The 17,500-nt window shown below is 47.3% G+C and overlaps 1 protein-coding gene across 1 annotated transcript in view; it reads right to left on the bottom strand.

Moving 5' to 3' along the window:
• LOC143029194 (uncharacterized) overlaps positions 1–17,500 on the bottom strand; it is a 379,213-nt gene that overhangs the window by 31 nt on the left and 361,682 nt on the right. The window contains exon 2 of the mRNA XM_076191747.1: positions 1–3,695. This exon is cut by the window's left edge and continues 31 nt beyond it. Within this exon, the coding sequence (XP_076047862.1) occupies positions 1,725–3,695 (1,971 nt within the window). The 3' untranslated portion in view covers positions 1–1,724. The remainder of the gene's footprint in view (positions 3,696–17,500) is intronic.

The following is a 17,500-nucleotide window of genomic DNA, read 5'->3' as shown; positions in this document are numbered from 1 at the left end:
GGACAAAACTTGCTGTCCCTCCCAAGGGGGGGGGGAGTGTCAGGGCATATATATATTCCCATGTATATTCTCCCAGTCTTGGGACCTTTGAGACCTAAGAATACTCTGTCATGTCTATAGCCTCTTGTTGACTTCTAGAGTAATAATGCATGCTAGTATTTTATACAGTACGCTAGTGGCGTCATCGTAAGCGTGCCGGTTTCGCATTTACTTAGTTCTGGGTTCGAATCCTGCAGTCCTCCCCTATTTCCAGCAGTGATTGTTATCTGCCCCAACAGTCCTTAAAGCGCATTATAGGGAAAAGGTGACTGTTTTGGTAGCAGCTACTTAGCGCTTCTTGGCGTAGGCTCTTCTTCTTAGGCTTTTTAGGGTGAAAGTGGAGGGCCGTTCATAGAAGTGGTTTTAGACTATGCCCAAAATCACTAAAGATAACCGGTTTTATTACTAGAAATAATAGGTTTCATGTGGGTTTATATATTTTTTCATCATCTGGTAATACCTGGTATTTCGTATATATTTGGGGGAAACACTAGAATATGGCACATTTCCTGATTTTTGAAACTAGGTACTCTTTCTTTTATCATACACGTGATATATGGTATTTCTTTTACCCTGTTTACACTTGTCACTAAACATTCTTTCCTATCTAATTCTTGTTATAGTTCTTTTTTTATATTTATATTTATCTCTCATGGCATACTGTACTTACGTTGCCTTACTTGCTATTCTTTCTCCAATATGGCATTCACTACATTTTTTTTAATCGATATTGTTTCATTTCTTTTCCTTGCTTGTCATTCATGAATGTGTTCCGGCGGGACACAATGGGCCGACCAATCACGTCATTTAGCGAGAGCCGATATAAATGTCAATCATATGTCGATGGGCCTTTTTGTGTCCCATTCATCGCTGGCGCACCGGTGGGATTCGACAAAGGAAAGGTTCCAATACCAAAGTCCGCTTTTAGCAATGTGTCACTCCTCCGTCAACCCTACAGTGTCCAACAAGGCAACCTCTCACCCATACGCCTCTGCTTATACCACTTTTCATTTTTTTTTTTTTTATCTAATGTAGACAGGAGTTCAGGAGTATTTACATACAAACATTGGTCCCCTCCGTGTTCTGGACTGATTTAGGTTGCATACAAAGAAAACATTGTCAGCGTGGCCAAAGATCTTGTGACTATGGCCACATGACCCATAATATATGGCTGGTCCTTTTCCAGCCGATGATGTGGTCGCCCACTTTCGACCGCAAAATGGGGTTGTCCACTTTTGACCACCAAAAAATGTGGTTAAACTTCTCTTGGTGCTAAATGTGGTCGATTCTTCTAAGTGTCAATTGTGGTCGACTTCTCTTGGTGCCAAAATATAGTTGACTCCTCTTGGCGCCAAATGTGGTCGACTCTTCTTGGTGCCAAATGTGGTCGACTCCTCTTGGTGTCAAATGTGATCAACTCCTCTTGGTGCCAAATAGGGTCAACTCCTCTTGGTGACAAATGTTGTCGACTTCTCTTGACGCCAAATGTAGTCGACTCCTCTTGACGCCAAATGTGGTTGAGCCAACCACATTTGGCACCACTTTTGGCACCACTTTTGTGCCAACCACTTTTGGCACCAAATGTAGCAGACTCCTCTTGGCGCCAAATATGGCCTACACCTCTTGGAGCCAAATGTGGTCGACTTCTCTTGACGCCAAAAGTAGTTCATCATTTCTGACCAAGTTCATCCGTCTTCCTCAACATCGTCCCCGTTTTCCGTGATATCGATCAACTCCTGTGAGCCATTGATATCCTTCAGCTCGTCAATGGTGGCTATGGTCGCATCCATCTTCGGCTCAACCTTTGACTTCAACGGACTCTTTGAAGTTCCGTTGTTGTTCTTCGACTCTTCAGGAGGCTTCATAAGCTTCTCCCGTTTTTCGGGGTCATCCTCGTGAGTGTAATAGTAGGCCGAGTGCCGGTTGTAGAGGACGAATCCGATGATGACCAAGAGGAGGATAAGGGCAACGAGAGAGCAGGCAGCGGTGATGACGATATGAAGGTCATCCTCAACAAGGCGACGGAAGGACCAGGAGTCCTCCTCGTTGCCGTGTATGGTGAAGGGTCCACTAGGGAGGCGAGGAGGTTCGCCTGCCTGGGATGAAGTCGAGTAAGGTTCCTCTGTTACCTTCCTAGTAGAGGAAATCTCCCACGAAGGCCAAGCAACCGTAGTCATCCCGCAGTCGGGGAGGTCCCCCGGGGGCAGGAGGGATATCTGCATTCCTGCGACCTGCCGTGGACCGACGCAAGTGAGGCAGGACCAAACGAGAGGATCCCCGCATCCGGACCTCTGGTCTGGGGCTGAGTGGAGCCACTCGAGCATCGCTGTCATGTGACAAGCGTCACATTGCCACGGGTTCCCTTCCAACCGCAGCTGCAGGAGCTCTGCTGCCCTCTTCAGAGCCACTACAAGATCTTCCTGAAGTCCTCTAAAGCTGTTCATGGAGAGGTCCAGTAGCTGAAGATGCGGCGTTGAGTAGAGGATCCGCGTAGGGAGGTTTGAGAGGTAATTAGCGGAAACGTTTAACTGGTGGAGATGTCTCGCGTGGAGGAGAAGATCCGGAGGGATACGGGTGAGTCCCATATCCCCGATTCCAAGGGAACGAAGCTTGAGAGCATTTGGAAGCACAGAGAGGAGCTGGTCGACGTGGAGGGAGTTTCCAGAAAGTATCAGACTATGGAGATGACTCAGAACGTCCCCAAGAGTGCCCTTTTCAATATGGCTAAGGCGGTTGTAGGAAATGTCAAGGTGAGTAACAGAACAGTTGTAGAATGCCCCGGACTCGATTCGGATGATCCTATTGTGCGCTAACGTCAGATGAGTTATAGGCGCCCCAGACATGATGCCACGTTCCAGGAAAGAAATGTGGTTACCATCTAACCGAAGGACCTCCAAAGTCGGAAGGAGGGACAGATGGGGAGGCACGGCAGTCAGACGATTATCCCGAAGGTCGAGATTGCGCAACTGGTGGAGAGACTGTAGAAGGGTTGAGCTGATGGAGAGAAGTCCGCAGTTGGCGCAGCTCAGATGGTGCACGTTCGGAACGTCGGAGAAACGTTCTGGCTGGAGATCTCCTAAGGGGTTGTGGCTCAAGTTCAGCCTTTCCAGTCTTGTAAGACCGAAGAAGATCCTAGGCACGAGTTCGGGGACCCGGTTGTCCGAGAGATCGAGAGTCCGAAGATGGACCACGTGCCTGAAGACGGCTGAAGGGATGGATTCGATCTGGTTGTGGCTCAGGTCAAGGTGTCTGAGAGACACGGCGCCCTTGAAGTTCGTGTCCATGAGGGCGGACAGAGCATTCTGCGTCAGGTTTAGAGACCTGAGCTTCCGAAGACCCCAGAAGGAGTGTGCCCCTAAGGCCGGAACACCCGAACCCACGATGTTGATCTCCTCCAAATGACGGAATCGTTTGAAGATAGGCCCAAGGGTCAGACCATTGGGTCTGGACTCGGTGGAGCTGATGAGGAGGACCTCGGTGTCTTGGGGCATCTCGAGGACTGGAATGGGATCCTTCATCCCGCCCTCCGTGCAGGAGACCTCTCGACGACCCCGCCTGTCCAGCGAACATCGGCAGCCGTCCGGACAAGCCTCCGTGAGACCCACAAAGATCGCTGCCACCGCCGAGACCACAGCTACTGTTGCCGCCCACAGCATCTGAAAAACAAATAAACATACAAATAAATAAATGATTGAATATATAGATATATAGATAGATGAATAGATAAATAGATGAATAGATGGCTAGATAAATAAATAGGTAAATAGATAAATAGATGAATAAACAAATGAAGAAAAACGAAAACATGAAGTAAAAAAGTCACAGTAAGGAATAAGGCAAAAATCATTTAAGAAATCGACTGAAGGTGAGGAGTTTACGTCAGGAGGCGCGTAGCTACGGCCGAAGTAGTCACCTTTGCCCTATGCGCTTAATTGTGGATTCGAATTCTCCAATCCCCAGCAGTGATTGTAGTTACCTGCCCTAACAATTCAAGCGCATAGGGCCAAGGTGATGGCTTCGGGCACTGCTACTCAGCGCCTCTTGGTGTAGGCTCCTCACCCTCTAGGGCTAAATCATATAGTATTGTTATGTCAACTTAAGTGACTTAGGGGGAAGAAATTCTAAAGGTAGTACTTCACCACTTTAAAGCAATTCTTGAGGTCATCACTTTTGCATACTTTTTTAATCTTATTTAATCTTATTTCACTTTATGCATTAGAGAAATGCATCACACAATTGTGGATTGCAATGAAGGATGACCAGTTCCTAACAAGTCTTTTTATTCTATTTTCAATTAATTTTATTTCATCTCATTTCGCCTCATACATAGAGAAACACATCAAGCAAGAGTCGATTACAATGTAGATGTCCAGTTTCCGTCAAGTCTTGAAGTTGTAATTTCTGTATTTTCGTTTCATTTCACATCAAACAAATGTCGATTCCAATGTCCATTTTCCGTCAAGTCTTGAAGTTGTCATTTTTATATTTTCATTTCATTTCGTACATTAAACACATCAAACAAGTGTTGATTACAGTGTAGAATAACGAGATCCACGGGTAACTAATTTTTCGTTCACCGTCCAGTGTGATTGATACTACAAACACGACATACGCCCCGGCTAATTAGCCTTCAACTTTTATGCAACATTTATATACTCTGCATTTAGCGTTGATACACATCACATGTTTACGATTATCATAATGCGCACAGATGAGATTATGTTAATTATTCATAGGTATTTCAAATCAATGTGAACAGTAAACTAGGAATGTATTCGGTCCAGCTACCTGATAGAGTAGGCTAGGGCCGATACGAGAATGATTGGGTAGGGAGGGGATGTGGCCTTATCTGAATAAAATCAACTAGCTGCACTCCTTTTGTGCCATTCGCTTAGTTGTGGGTTCGAATCCCGCACTCCTCCCCGATTTTCAGCCGTGAATGTTGTTACCTGACCCACAGTCCAAGCGCTTAATAGGACAAATGTCACGAATTCGGCCGCATACTAATCAGCACCTCCTTACGTAGGCTCAACCTTATAACGTAATCGGATGTGTGCTGACGTAGACACCTTCCTTCGCCTAGCGACAGAAAAAAAAAATCTAAAATTGAAAATCGTCCTTAATGTAAACATTTTCCAAATTTCTAAAAACAAAAGTTAGGAAAGAAGAGTTTTCCAAGGTTCCGTCCCAAACTTCTAGAAGTCCTCCCCAAAGTTACTTTGATCTCAGTCATTCATAAACAGCTCAAAGTAGTATCTTAGAACTTTCTTTTATAGTTGAACCAAACCCGAGTCCCTCTCCTCCCAATTCCCTCTGTTACTCCCACTCGCCCTCTCAAACTCCTTCAATCCCAACCCTTTCCCAATCCCCTCTCCATCCTTCTTTTGCCCAAGTTTATATGTTAGGAACCATAACACCACCCCTAAGGAGCAGATTTATGTAGCCATTCTTAAATGATTGGAAATGAAATATCCATTCCAAGAATGGTGATCATCTCAAACGTCCTATTCTCTGTTCTTTTCCTCCAACCACCTAATACTTCCTTCCCTCCTCCTCCTCCTCCTCCTCCTCCTCCTCCCCTCCTTCTTCCTCCTCTCTCCCTCCCACCTCCTCCATCTTTGACTAATCCTTTTTCAGGCTACCATGAACTTCTTGCCTCCCATTCTGTCATCCTCCTCCTTTCCAATCCCTCCACATCCCTCCTCACCCACTTCTTCTCCAGCGTCTTCCTTCTTCCCCCATCACCTCCTCCCACCCCATCACTTTCCTTGCTACCCTCCCCCTCCTCATTCCCCATCCCTCTCCTTCCTTCTCCCACTTCCTCTTCCCTTCTCCCGTCCACTCTCCGTCCTACTTTCCCTATTCACTCCTCCCCTCCTTCCCACCCTTCCTCCATTCCCCACTTCCTTCTTCCTCTCAACCTCCAGCGGGAAGCCTCGCTCCCTCCTCTCCAACTCAGGTTAAGAATGCTCGGGGCGGACTTTGTTGCCCGCGCACTCCACCCCCGCGACGAGACAGGTCTAAGTCGCGACATCTACCCCTCACTTGCATGCGCAGACACACTGCAACGCCCCAACACTTGGCTCTCACACGCGGCCAAGCTCCTGGATTCCTTCCAATTACGGCAACCTCTCCTCGAGAAGGGCATCCAACAATCCCACCCGGACTTCAAATGCCCGCCTCCGTGGGCACCAGCTCCCGTGACCTTTAAATTTACGACACTCCCGGGGACAAAGGGCGCATGCCACCTGGACAAAGCGCGTGTATTAGCAAATAACGGCATCCGGGCACTGACGCGACCTGGTCATACAGGGTATTTTACAGACGGGTCCGTCGAACAACGCAGCCCAAACACGGCTGGAGCTGCCTTCGTCACTGATGGACACATCTTCGGCAGGAGAGTCAGCAACTCCGCGTCATCTCTTCAAGCCGAGGCCGTGGCGATGCAGGGGGCCCTAGAACATGCCCTTGTATCCCACTCCAACTCCGTGGTCATCCACACTGACTCTCTGAGCCTGATAAGCTGCTTACAACAGGCAGAGCCCGAAGATAATGTCCACCTCCTCACCAACATAATTGCACTCCTGCACAAATTACACCGTGAAGGACGACATATCATCATCAACTGGGTGCCAAGCCACGTCGGTGTGCATGGCAACGACCTTGCAGACGCAGCTGCTGCCACAGCCCGGAAAAGAGCCAGTGTCGATGTCCAGGTCCCTTCCAGTAAGAGTCAGCTCCAACTTAAAACCAGGGCATTAGCACGCAAGAAGTGGCACCTCCAACACAGGCAGGAGGCACAGATCTCCCAACGAGCGGGTTGGTACATCAAGGTGACAGCCTATGAACCTCTAGTCCTCCCCCGCTCCACTCCCAGAAGGCTAGAAAAGCTGCTTTTCAGGTTACGTCTTGAGGACCGTTGCTTCTGGCAACTTAATCCCCAGAGCACCATAGAAGACCGCCGGTGCAACCACTGCCATGAAGAAAATGCCGACCTCCACCACTACCTGAGCGATTGCCCCGCCACCTCTTTCCTCAGACGAGGACCACCGGCTCCCCCTGAAGGTCTTGTGAGCCGCCTCTGCCGCCTCCAAAGCCCCTATGAGCTCCGTCAGCTGCTAGAGCGTCCACCGCCGCTCTAGCAGCCGCAGCTTCTCTTTTCTACTACCCCCTATCACCCTCTGACTAGCTATACTATTCCACCTCCTCTCCACAAGGTGTGCCTTACATAAACACCACCGCACGGGCTCAAAGCCCGTGGGAGTGATTCTTCACTCCCGAATAAAAAAAAAAAAAAAAAAAAAAAAAAAAAAAAAAAATCCCCACCACCCCCGACCCTCTCCCCACCACCTACCCTCTTCCTACTCCCACCCCTTCCATTCTCCCACCCCCTCCTTACCATCCTCTCCTTCTCATCCCCTCCCCTCTCCCATCCCTTCCCTCTCCCCACCTCCACCCCTCCCCTCCCCCAATCTCCCACCCTCCCCAACCCAGAAAACGGTTCATCCTAACAAATCTTGGGGGTCCCCCACATGTCCGCTGTTCTGCTCCCCTCCGGTGGCCATCTGGAGGACGCATTACGCCTCGGGGGATTTATTGTGATGTAGAGGGCGTCTTTATTATACAGTACAGTGCAGTGGCCTTTTATGAGTTTGTGGCGAGATTATTATTTTTTTTTTTTTTTTTTTTTTTTTATTGGTCTGTTCATCATCACAGGCATTGTGAACATTAATTGGTCTACTTCTCCTTCCCCACCCTCCCCTTCCCCAACTTACCCCTCCACACTCCCCTTCCCCACCTTCCCTCTCCACCCTCCCCTTGCCCACCATCCCCCTCCTTCCTCCCCTTCTCCACCTACCACCTCCACCTTCCCCCTCCACACCCCTTCCCCACCTTCTCCCTCCACACTCCCCTTGCCCACCTTCTCCCTCCACCTTCTCCTTTTCCACCTACCACCTGCACTCTTCCCTTCCCCACCTTCTCACTTCGCCCTCCAATTCCCCGCCATTTACGTCCATCCTCCCCTTTCCCACCCTCCCTTTACCCACCTTTCCTCTCCTCCTCCCCACCTTCTCCTTATCACCTCCTTCCCCTCCTCACATCCCCCTTTCTCCTCCTCGTTTTTTTTTTCATCTCTATATAAAACAAATAATAAAGAATAGGACCATTTAAAACGATGAAAATGTCATGATAGAATCGGAGGAAAATATTAGTGAGGAGTTTAACAATTATTTTCTCTCGGTATTTACTAATGAGAGGTTAGATAGAATACCTGACTGCGATCTGATTTTTAGAGGGGACGAAGAAAATAGTTTATCTAATATCAGCATTAGCAAAGAAGTAGTCAAGCAAATTAAAAGACTTAAAGCTACAAAATCCCCGGATCCAGACGAAAATTTTCCTAGAATGCTTAAGGAGTATAAATTTGAAATCTGAGACCAGTTAACTGAAATATTTAATAAATCGGTAGACACAGGTTTTGTGCCTATTGCTTGGAGGCAGGCAAACGTTGTTCCTGTTTTTAAGAAGGGAGATAGATTGTCTATATACAACTACAGGCCAATCAGTTTGACATCGGTTATAGGAAAAATGCTTGAATCAGTAATAGTAAATAGACTCCTAGAACACATCGAAAGACATAATTTAATTCACGATACACAGCATGGTTTTTCCAAGGGTAAATCATGTGGACTAATATTCTATCCTTTTACTCTAAAGTATATAAGGCGTCAGACAACAATGATGATTACGATGTTATTTACCTTGACTTTAGCAAAGCGTTCGATAAGGTGCCACACCAGAGACTACTAAATAAAATCAAAGCCCATGGCATAGGAGGAAAAATGTTAGAATGGATTAGAGCTTTGATTAGTAACGAAAAATAGCGGGTCACCATAAATGGAGTAAAATCCAGGTGGGGCAATGTTACTAGTGGGGTCCCCCAGGGCTCGGATTTGGGTCCCTTGTTGTTCATTATGTACATAAACGACTTAGACGATGGAATAAATAGTGATGTTAGTAAGTTTGTGGGCGATACTAAAATAGGACGCCTAATTAGGTCAGGAGACGACACAGAGATTCTGCAGGATGATTTTAACAAATTGTTCACACGGTCGGTGAAATGGCAAATGAATTTCAATATCGCTAAGTGTAGCGTGTTAAACGTAGGGCTACACAACTACAAAAATAGATACAGCTTAGATAACATGCTTTTAGAGAAAACTGAGTGCGAGAGAGACTTGGGAATTCTAGTGAGTCCGGACCTTAAAACCAGGAAACAGTGCATTAGCGCCAGGAATAAAGCTAACAGAGCATTAGGTTTCATTGCTAGGACGGTAACGAATAAAAATGCAAAGGTAATTATCAAACTCTACCTAGCCATAGTCAGACCCATCCTTGACTATGCGGTACAGTTTTGGTCTCAGTCCTACAGAATGGACATCAATTCACTAGAATCAGTACAGAGAAGAATGACCAAAATGATACATGGACTCAGAAATTTGCCTTACGAAGAGAGGCTTAGACACCTTAACTTACACTCTCTGGAAAGACGCAGAGTGTGGGGTGATCTAATAGAGGTGTTCAAGTGGATCAAAGGGTGGTGCAAACAAGGGTGATGCAAACAAGGTCATCATATTAAAACAACAGGGCAGGACTCGCAGTAATGGATATAAACTGGACAAATTTAGATTTAAGAAGGAAATAGGCAAGAATTGGTTTACTAATAGGGTGGTCGACGAATGGAATAGACTTAGTAACAATACAGTAAGCGCTAAAACTATCAGTTGTTTTAAGAAACGATTAGACAATTTTATGGATGGGGATGACAGGTGGTGATGGATACGGAGCTGCCTAGTGTAGGCCTTATGGTCTCTTGCAGTCTCCTTCATTCTTATGTTCTTATGTTCTCACATTCCCATTCCCCCCTCAGTTTCCCCCTTCCCCTCTTCACTTTCACCCTCTCATTCCCCTTTCTCTCCTCACATTCCCCTTTCCACCCTCACATTCCCCCTTTCCCTCCTTATATTCCCCTTTCCCTCATCATATTCCCCTTTTCCTCCTTACATTCCTCCTTTCCCTCCTCACATTCTCCCTTTCCCCCTTTCCCTCCCCATACTCCCCCTTTCCCTCCTCACATTCCTCCTTTCCCTCCTCACATTCCTCCTTTCCCTCCTCACATTCTCCCTTTCCCCCTTCCCCGCCTCACATTTCCCCTTTCCTTCCCCTTACACTCCCTTCCCCTCCCCTCTTCACATCCCCCCGCCCTCCCCTCCTCCTTACATCCCCTTTCCTACATCCCCCTTCCTACATCCCCCTTCCCCTTCTTTTCTCCTCCCTTTTCTGTTCCTTTTCCCCATTTTCACTCCCTTCCTCCCTCTCCACCACATTCCCCTTCCCCTCCCCACATTCCCCTTTACCCTCCTCACATTCCCCCTTCCCCTCCACACATTTTCCTTGCCTTCCTCACATTGCCCTTTCTCTCCCTTTATCCCCCCTCACCCTCTATCATCCTCAGCCCCCCGCCCTCCCCTCCTCCCTACACCCCCTTCTCCCTCTCCTCCTCACATCCCCCTCCCCTCCCCTTATCCCCCTTCTCACCTCTCCTCACATATCCTCTCCCCTTCCCTCCTCCCTACATTCCCCTTCTCCCTCTCCTCCCCACACCCGCTTCCCCTTCTCTTCCTCACATCTCCCCTCCCCTCCTCTCAACATTTTCCCTCCCTTTCCCTCCTCCCTATATCCGCCTTCCCTCTTTCCTCTCCTGTCCCTCCTGTTCCCTTTCCCTGTTCGAAAAAAAAATAATAATAATAATCCCCCTTAGGTGTAACGAATCCGCCACATTTGTTCACAAAGGATTACTTGCGACAATCGAGGCGGTTTTCGATCCGTTCAGGGTTTGCTCTAGACTACATCAAAGCGCCTGGGCGTCACTAAGGGAGATTACTCTTTTAAGTATGACATATCTTGTTGTTTTCTAACTTTTTCTAGCTTATGGTTACTTTAGTCAATATTTTTTTACCATTATCTGTCTATACTATCTATATTTCATTATTCATTCATTTATTTACTTACACATTTATCTATATTCTATTATCCAATTTATATATTTACTTAGGTATTTATTTATTAATTTATTTACTATATACCCGGGTATCTATATTCATTTGTATATCTGTTCATGTGTTTATTTATTTATTAATTTTTATTTATCTATTTGTTTATTTATCTATTATTTGTTCTACAGCATTTGAAAAACATCAAACAAAAACAAAAAAGAAAATAAGGAAACAAAAGAAAAACAAATAAACGAATTTACAGAAAGTCGCCCTACGTTTGCAAAAGCGACATCTACAGTACAAAAAAATTGAAACTTTTAAAAGAATTGACTCCAGTTTGACGTGGAATAACGGTATCCGGTTTAGTCCATTGCCTTCGCGTTGGGTCAATTGCCCAATTGACCTGTTGGCCCAATGACACACTCTCTGGACTATTGGCTCTCTCGCTATGGGCCGAATCGTTCCAAGAATTGCCAGTCAGTGAGATAACACGGTTCGAACCGATTTCACCAGTTCAAACCACGGTTCTATCAAAGCCTCGCAGCCGATTTGAACCAAAGACTCGGTTTTGGTTTCATAAAGGGATGAAACGAATGTCCAGAAACTAGGGTTCATTCCTGGATTGCGTGGGTGGGTGGGAGTGGGGGGATGGAGGGGGGTTTGGGGGTGAGGGACAGGGTGGGGCATGGGCATGGGGATGGGAGATAGGTGAGGGGTTGGGGATAGGGGTGGGAGATAGGAGATGGGAGTGGGAGATATGGGTGAAAGATAGGGTGGGATAAGGGGGATAGAGGATGGGGAAGGGGATGGGAGATGAGAGTGAGAGTTGAGGGTTGGAACTGAGAGTGAGAGTTGAGAGTGGGAGGTGAGGGTTGGAGATGAGAGTAGGAGTTAAGGGTGGGAGCTGGGGATGGAGTTGACGGCTGGAGTTGAGGATGGGAGTCGAGGGCAGGAGTTGAGGGTTGGAGTTGAGGATGGAAGTTGAGGGTGGGAGTCGAGAATAGGAGTTGAGGGTTGAAGTTGAGGTTTGGAGGTGAAGGTGGTAGATTGGAGATAGGGTTCAGAGAGACATGGAGTTTCATCAGTTTATCATTATTTTTGTTAACTTGCTGATGTTTAATAATTTCTTAATTTCTTCATATATTCATCTATTCGTTCATACATCTCTCAAATGGGTTGCTTGTTTATTTCCCAATTCATTTTATCTATTTATCTATTTGTTTATCTCGTATTTACCTACGTATTTACTAATTCACTAACACATGTATTTTATTTATTTATTTATTTTTTATTTATTCTATTTCTTTGCTATGAAAGAACAAGAACGACAGCAAGATGAGTGATTGAAATTTTATTGAAACGAAAGAACAAGAAAACGGAGAGGGGAGGAGCAGGTTCTGGAGGGCAGGTGGAGGGAGTTAGGGAGGGAGGGAGAAAGGGAGGGAGGAAGGGAGGAAGGGAAGAAGGGAGGAAGGGAGGAAGGGAGGAAGGGAGGAAGGGAGGAAGGGAGGAAGGGAGGAAGGGAGGAAGGGAGGAAGGGAGGAAGGGAGGAAGGGAGGGAGGAAGGAAGGGAGGAAGGGAGTTAGGGAGGAAGGGAGGAAGGGAGGAAGGGAGGGAGGAAGGAAGGGAGGAAGGGAGTTAGGGAGGAAGGGAGGGAAAGGGACAGGTGGTGTGGAGGAGATGTTGGAGACAGAAGGAGAAGAGGAAAGAAGGGAAGGAAGTAGATGGTGAAATGGTGGGAGAAAAGGAGTTGGGTAGAGAAGGGGAAATCTGGGAAAGGGGAGGAGAGAGGAGGAGGAAGATTGGAGGAAGGGAAAAGGGAGGAGGAGAAGGGGGAAGGGAGGAGGAGGAGGGGGAAGGGAGGAGGATGGATAAGGTAGGAGGAGGGAGAAGGGAGGAGGAGAGAGAAGGGAGGAGGGGAGGGAGAAGAGAGGAGGAGGGAGAAGAGAGAAGTAGGGAGAAGGGAGGAGGAGGGAGAAGAAGGAGGAGGAGGGATGAGTGCTGTAGTACGTCACCACAACCCCCAGCCGAAGAAAAGAGTGGCTAGATGGAAGTGAAGAAGAAATGGAGGAGGGAGGGAAGGAGGTGAAGGGGAGTGTTTGTGGAGGAAGAGAGTAGGGATGCAGTGACCCAAACACGAAGCAATGGAGTGCGCGAAGAAAAGATTTGGACCTTTATGTGCGGCAGATTGGAAAGGACAAGCAAGTGGAGGGAATTGGATAGGGAGAAGAGGAGATGGAAGAATGGAGGGAAGGGAGGGAAGAAGGAGAAAGATAATATAGCCAAGAAAAACATGTGTGCATTAGGAAGTGGGGGGAAAAGAGTGTGAGGGAGTAAATGGAGGAAATTGGATGGAGGGAAACTGGAAGGGAAGGGAGATAATGAAAGAGAGAGAGGAAGGGAGATTTGGAAGGAGGGTGAGGGAGTATGAAGGAGAACAAGTGGGGGGAAATGGTTGGAGGTGGGAAGGAATAGAGGGATGGAGGGAGGAGGGAGGAGATAGTACTCAGGCCCTGTTCACACTAGCGGTTTGAATCTCGGCGGTTCAGTTTCAATATAAGTCAATGGAGGCTTTCACACATAACCGCGTAGGTTTTTTCCTGACTGTGTGGTACAGCAGCAGTTCAAACCACTAGTGTGAAAAGGACCTAATGGAAGGGAATAGAACAGAAAAGTAGATGAAATACACAATGAAGGAGAAAAAGAAGAGAAGGGCTAAGAGAATAAGCGTGTGTGTGTTCACATGTACGTTTGTGTGTGTGTGTGTGTGTGTGTGTGTGTGTGTGTGTGTGTGTGTGTGTGTGTGTGTGTGTGTGTGTGTGTGTGTGTGTGTGTGTGTGTGTGTGTGTGTGTGTGTGTGTGTGTGTGTGTGTGTGTGTGTGTGTGTGTGTGTGTGTGTGTGTGTGTGTGTGTGTGTGTGTGTGTGTGTGTGTGTGTGTGTGTGTGTATGTGGGTGTGGGTGTGGGTGTGGGTGTGGGTGTGGGTGTGGGTAAGGGTGTGTACATGTGCGATTCACCAAGATTTTGGATTACTTGTTGGACTCGTGATCGACAGCTATTACCCTCCCGGACAAGAGCTGAGAGCTCTTTTATGGACATTCTATGGGTAATGCTGTGACCTGACACACACATACACACACGCACAAAACACACACACACACACACACACACACACACACACACACACACACACACACACACACACACACACACACACACACACACACACACACACACACACACACACACACACACACACACACACACACACACACACACACACACACACACACACACACACACACACACACACACACACACACACACACACAAAAAAGAAAATAAAAAAACATAGCTACACAAGAGATCTGAAGAAAAACAGTTTTCCACATAGAGTGGTGGACCCTTGGAACAAAGTGGACAATGAAATAGTGTGCGCAAAACCATTCATGAGTTTAAGAGCAAACTAGAGACTGCAAGATACAAAGGTGGGACACCACGAGTGTAGCTCCCCTTCCCGCAAAACACAACTAGTAAATACAACTATGTAAATGTGCGCGCGCACACACACACACACACACACACACACACACACACACACACACACACACACACACACACACACACACACACACACACACACACACACACACACAAGATCCTTGCCTATCAGATTTGGAGTGCCGGCTCATAGTTCAGCGATTTTTTTTTTTTTTTTCAAGACTGAACAGGACTCGAAGTCGGATCGTTGAATTAGGAAGAAGAAGGGAGGAGGGAGGAGGGGAAGAGGAAGGAATGGGATAGAGAGAGGAGAGGAAGAAGGAGGATGGGGAAAGAGGGAGGAAGGGATAGATGGAAGAGGGGGGAGAGATAGAAGAGGGACTAAAGAGGAGGGGAAGAGAGAAGAGGGAAGAGGGAAGAGAGAGAGAGAGGAGGATGGGAGGAGAGAGGAAGGGGATAGAGGGAGGAGGGAGAAAGGGAGGAGGGGAGGAGGGAGGAGGGGGATTGAGGGAAGAGGGGTAGGAGGAAGGATGGAGAACAGGGAGGAGAGGGAACAGGGATGAAGGGGAAGAGGGAGGAGGGGGGAAGAGGGAGGAGGAGTAGAGAGGGAGGAGGGGGAGAGAGGGAGGAGGGGGAGAGAGGGAGGAGGGGAGGAGGGAGGAAGGGGGAAAAGGAAGAGGGGAAAAGGGAGGAGGGGGAAAAGGGAGGAGGGAGGAGGAGGAAGGGGACAAAGGGAAGAGGGGAAAAGGGAGGAGGAGGAAAAGGGAGGAGGGGGAGAGAGAGAGGAGAGAGAGAGCGACTGGATGGGAAATCCAATGAGGCAGACGAAGAGATGGAGGGAGGAAATGGAGGGTAAGATGCAAGAGGAAACAAATGATATGAAAAAGAGGAAGAAATGAGTGAAATGAATTGAACCACGAGGACGTGGATGGGGTAAGATGATCTCCTTCTCCCCACTACTCCTCAACTTCCTCCTCCCCAATCCTCTTTAACTTCCTCCTCTCCACTCCTTCTCAACTTCCTCCTCCCACTCCTTTACCTCCTTCTCCCCACTCCTCTACCTCTTCCTCTCCACTCCTCTTCCCTCCACTCCTTCTCCTCCTTCCCACTCCTCCTCCTCCTCCTCCCCACTCCTTCTCCTTCTTCACACTCCTCCTCCTCCACACTCCTACTCCTCCACACTCCTCCTTCCGACTCCTACTCTTCCCACTCCTCTACTTCTTCTTCCTCCTCCTTCACCTTCTTCCCACTCCTCCTCCACACTCCTCCTCCTCCGCACTCCTTCTCCTCCTTCCCACTCCTACTCCCCCCCTCCTTCTTCCTGCCCTCTACTTCTCCTCCCCACTCCTTCCACTCATCTACCTCCTCCTCCCCACTCCACCTTCTCCTTTCTAACCCTCCCTCTTCTATCCCCATTCCTCCTCCCCCTCCCCCTCGCCTTAAACAAGATGAAAAATATGGCAGAGAAGAAAGAAGACAAAAACATCTGAATCCGAAAAGTAAAAAAAGAAATAGAACGAAATAAAATGGTACAAGAAAAGAAAAAGTGAGCGAGAAGGATGGGGCTAGTGTGAGATAAGGTAAGTAAAAATATGTTGAAGGTAGGAGGCACGGCAGAAGAGAGGGAATATAGGAGTGCAAGGAAGATTGAGAAGATGGGATAGAAGGGAGGGTGCTGAGGCGAAGAGTACAAGGACGTACAAAGTAATCAAGGTCTTCAGATGGAAAAAAAATTAATAAATGAATAAATAAAACAATATTATAAAAAAAAAATCATTGACGCCACACAAGGTTAAACGAGGTCAAACCAGGCCTTCCGTGAACGTACACGACCCAGCACGTGGCTATATTGGGCCAAACGAGGTCATACAGAACTGTCAACAAATGGGAAATAAATAAAATAAAATAAAATATTTGTGATGACGTCATAAATGGCGATGAGAATGAAACAGTCACGGAACCCTTATCTCTCTCTCTCTCTCTCTCTCTCTCTCTCTCTCTCTCTCTCTCTCTCTCTCTCTCTCTCTCTCTCTCTCTCTCTCTCTCTCTCTCTCTCTCTCTTTCTCTTTCGCATGTGTGTGTGTACGTACACGCACACACTCATACACACACTCAGATGGTGGAGATCATTCATATGTGAATCATTTGGTCGTTAGACTATTTTATTCGGTTGAAGGTGCTACGGATGATGACACGCATAACTTGCCTTTGCCCTCTAAGCTTGGAGAGTTAAGGTATGTGGCATTCACTAGCGTCCTTTGAAATTGTTCGTAATGTATTTTCTTATGCAAGACTTGTGCCAAAGTTAAAAGGAAATTCATGTAAATGGAATTATGTTATTCAGTAGTGTTATTTGATTTGAGTACATGGTTCTTGATTGTATTGTTCTGTTTGGTAATGAGGAATGTGTCAAGGGGAATCATGATGCTGTAACAATCGAACCTTATAGACACCTCCGCCTCCACCTCCGCCTCCGCTTTCTCCTTCTCGCCCTTTTTCTTTATTGTTGTTGTCTTTTTCGTCACTGTCGTCATTTTCGTCACTGTCGTCATTTTCATCGTCGTCGTCGTTGTTGTTGTTACTGTGTTGTCATCGCTACTACAATCACTACTACCACTACTGTTACCATTACTACCACTACTGCCACTACTACTACCAGTACTGGTGTCCAGCCAGTTCTTTCCTGTACTCGTCCCAAGCGGTGCCCGACTCGGGTCACTCTGCGGTCACTTTTGTGTTTAGGGCAGGGCTCCGAGCCCTACCCGCCGACCCAGCCTAGGTCGACACTCGCACTAACCAGAATAAAGCCACCAAACTCACTCGAGTCTCCTTTACTCCCTCGACACCAAAGCATAAGTAACATTCTCGTAATGTTACATTAGTGACCGCAGAGTGACCTGAGTC

This window comes from Oratosquilla oratoria, chromosome 10 (assembly GCF_046742065.1).
Source record: "Oratosquilla oratoria isolate Oo_2021 chromosome 10, ASM4674206v1, whole genome shotgun sequence".
Lineage (NCBI taxonomy): Eukaryota > Metazoa > Arthropoda > Malacostraca > Stomatopoda > Squillidae > Oratosquilla > Oratosquilla oratoria.
Note: the sequence above shows the minus strand (reverse complement) of the source record. Positions and strands in the feature narration are given on the sequence as shown.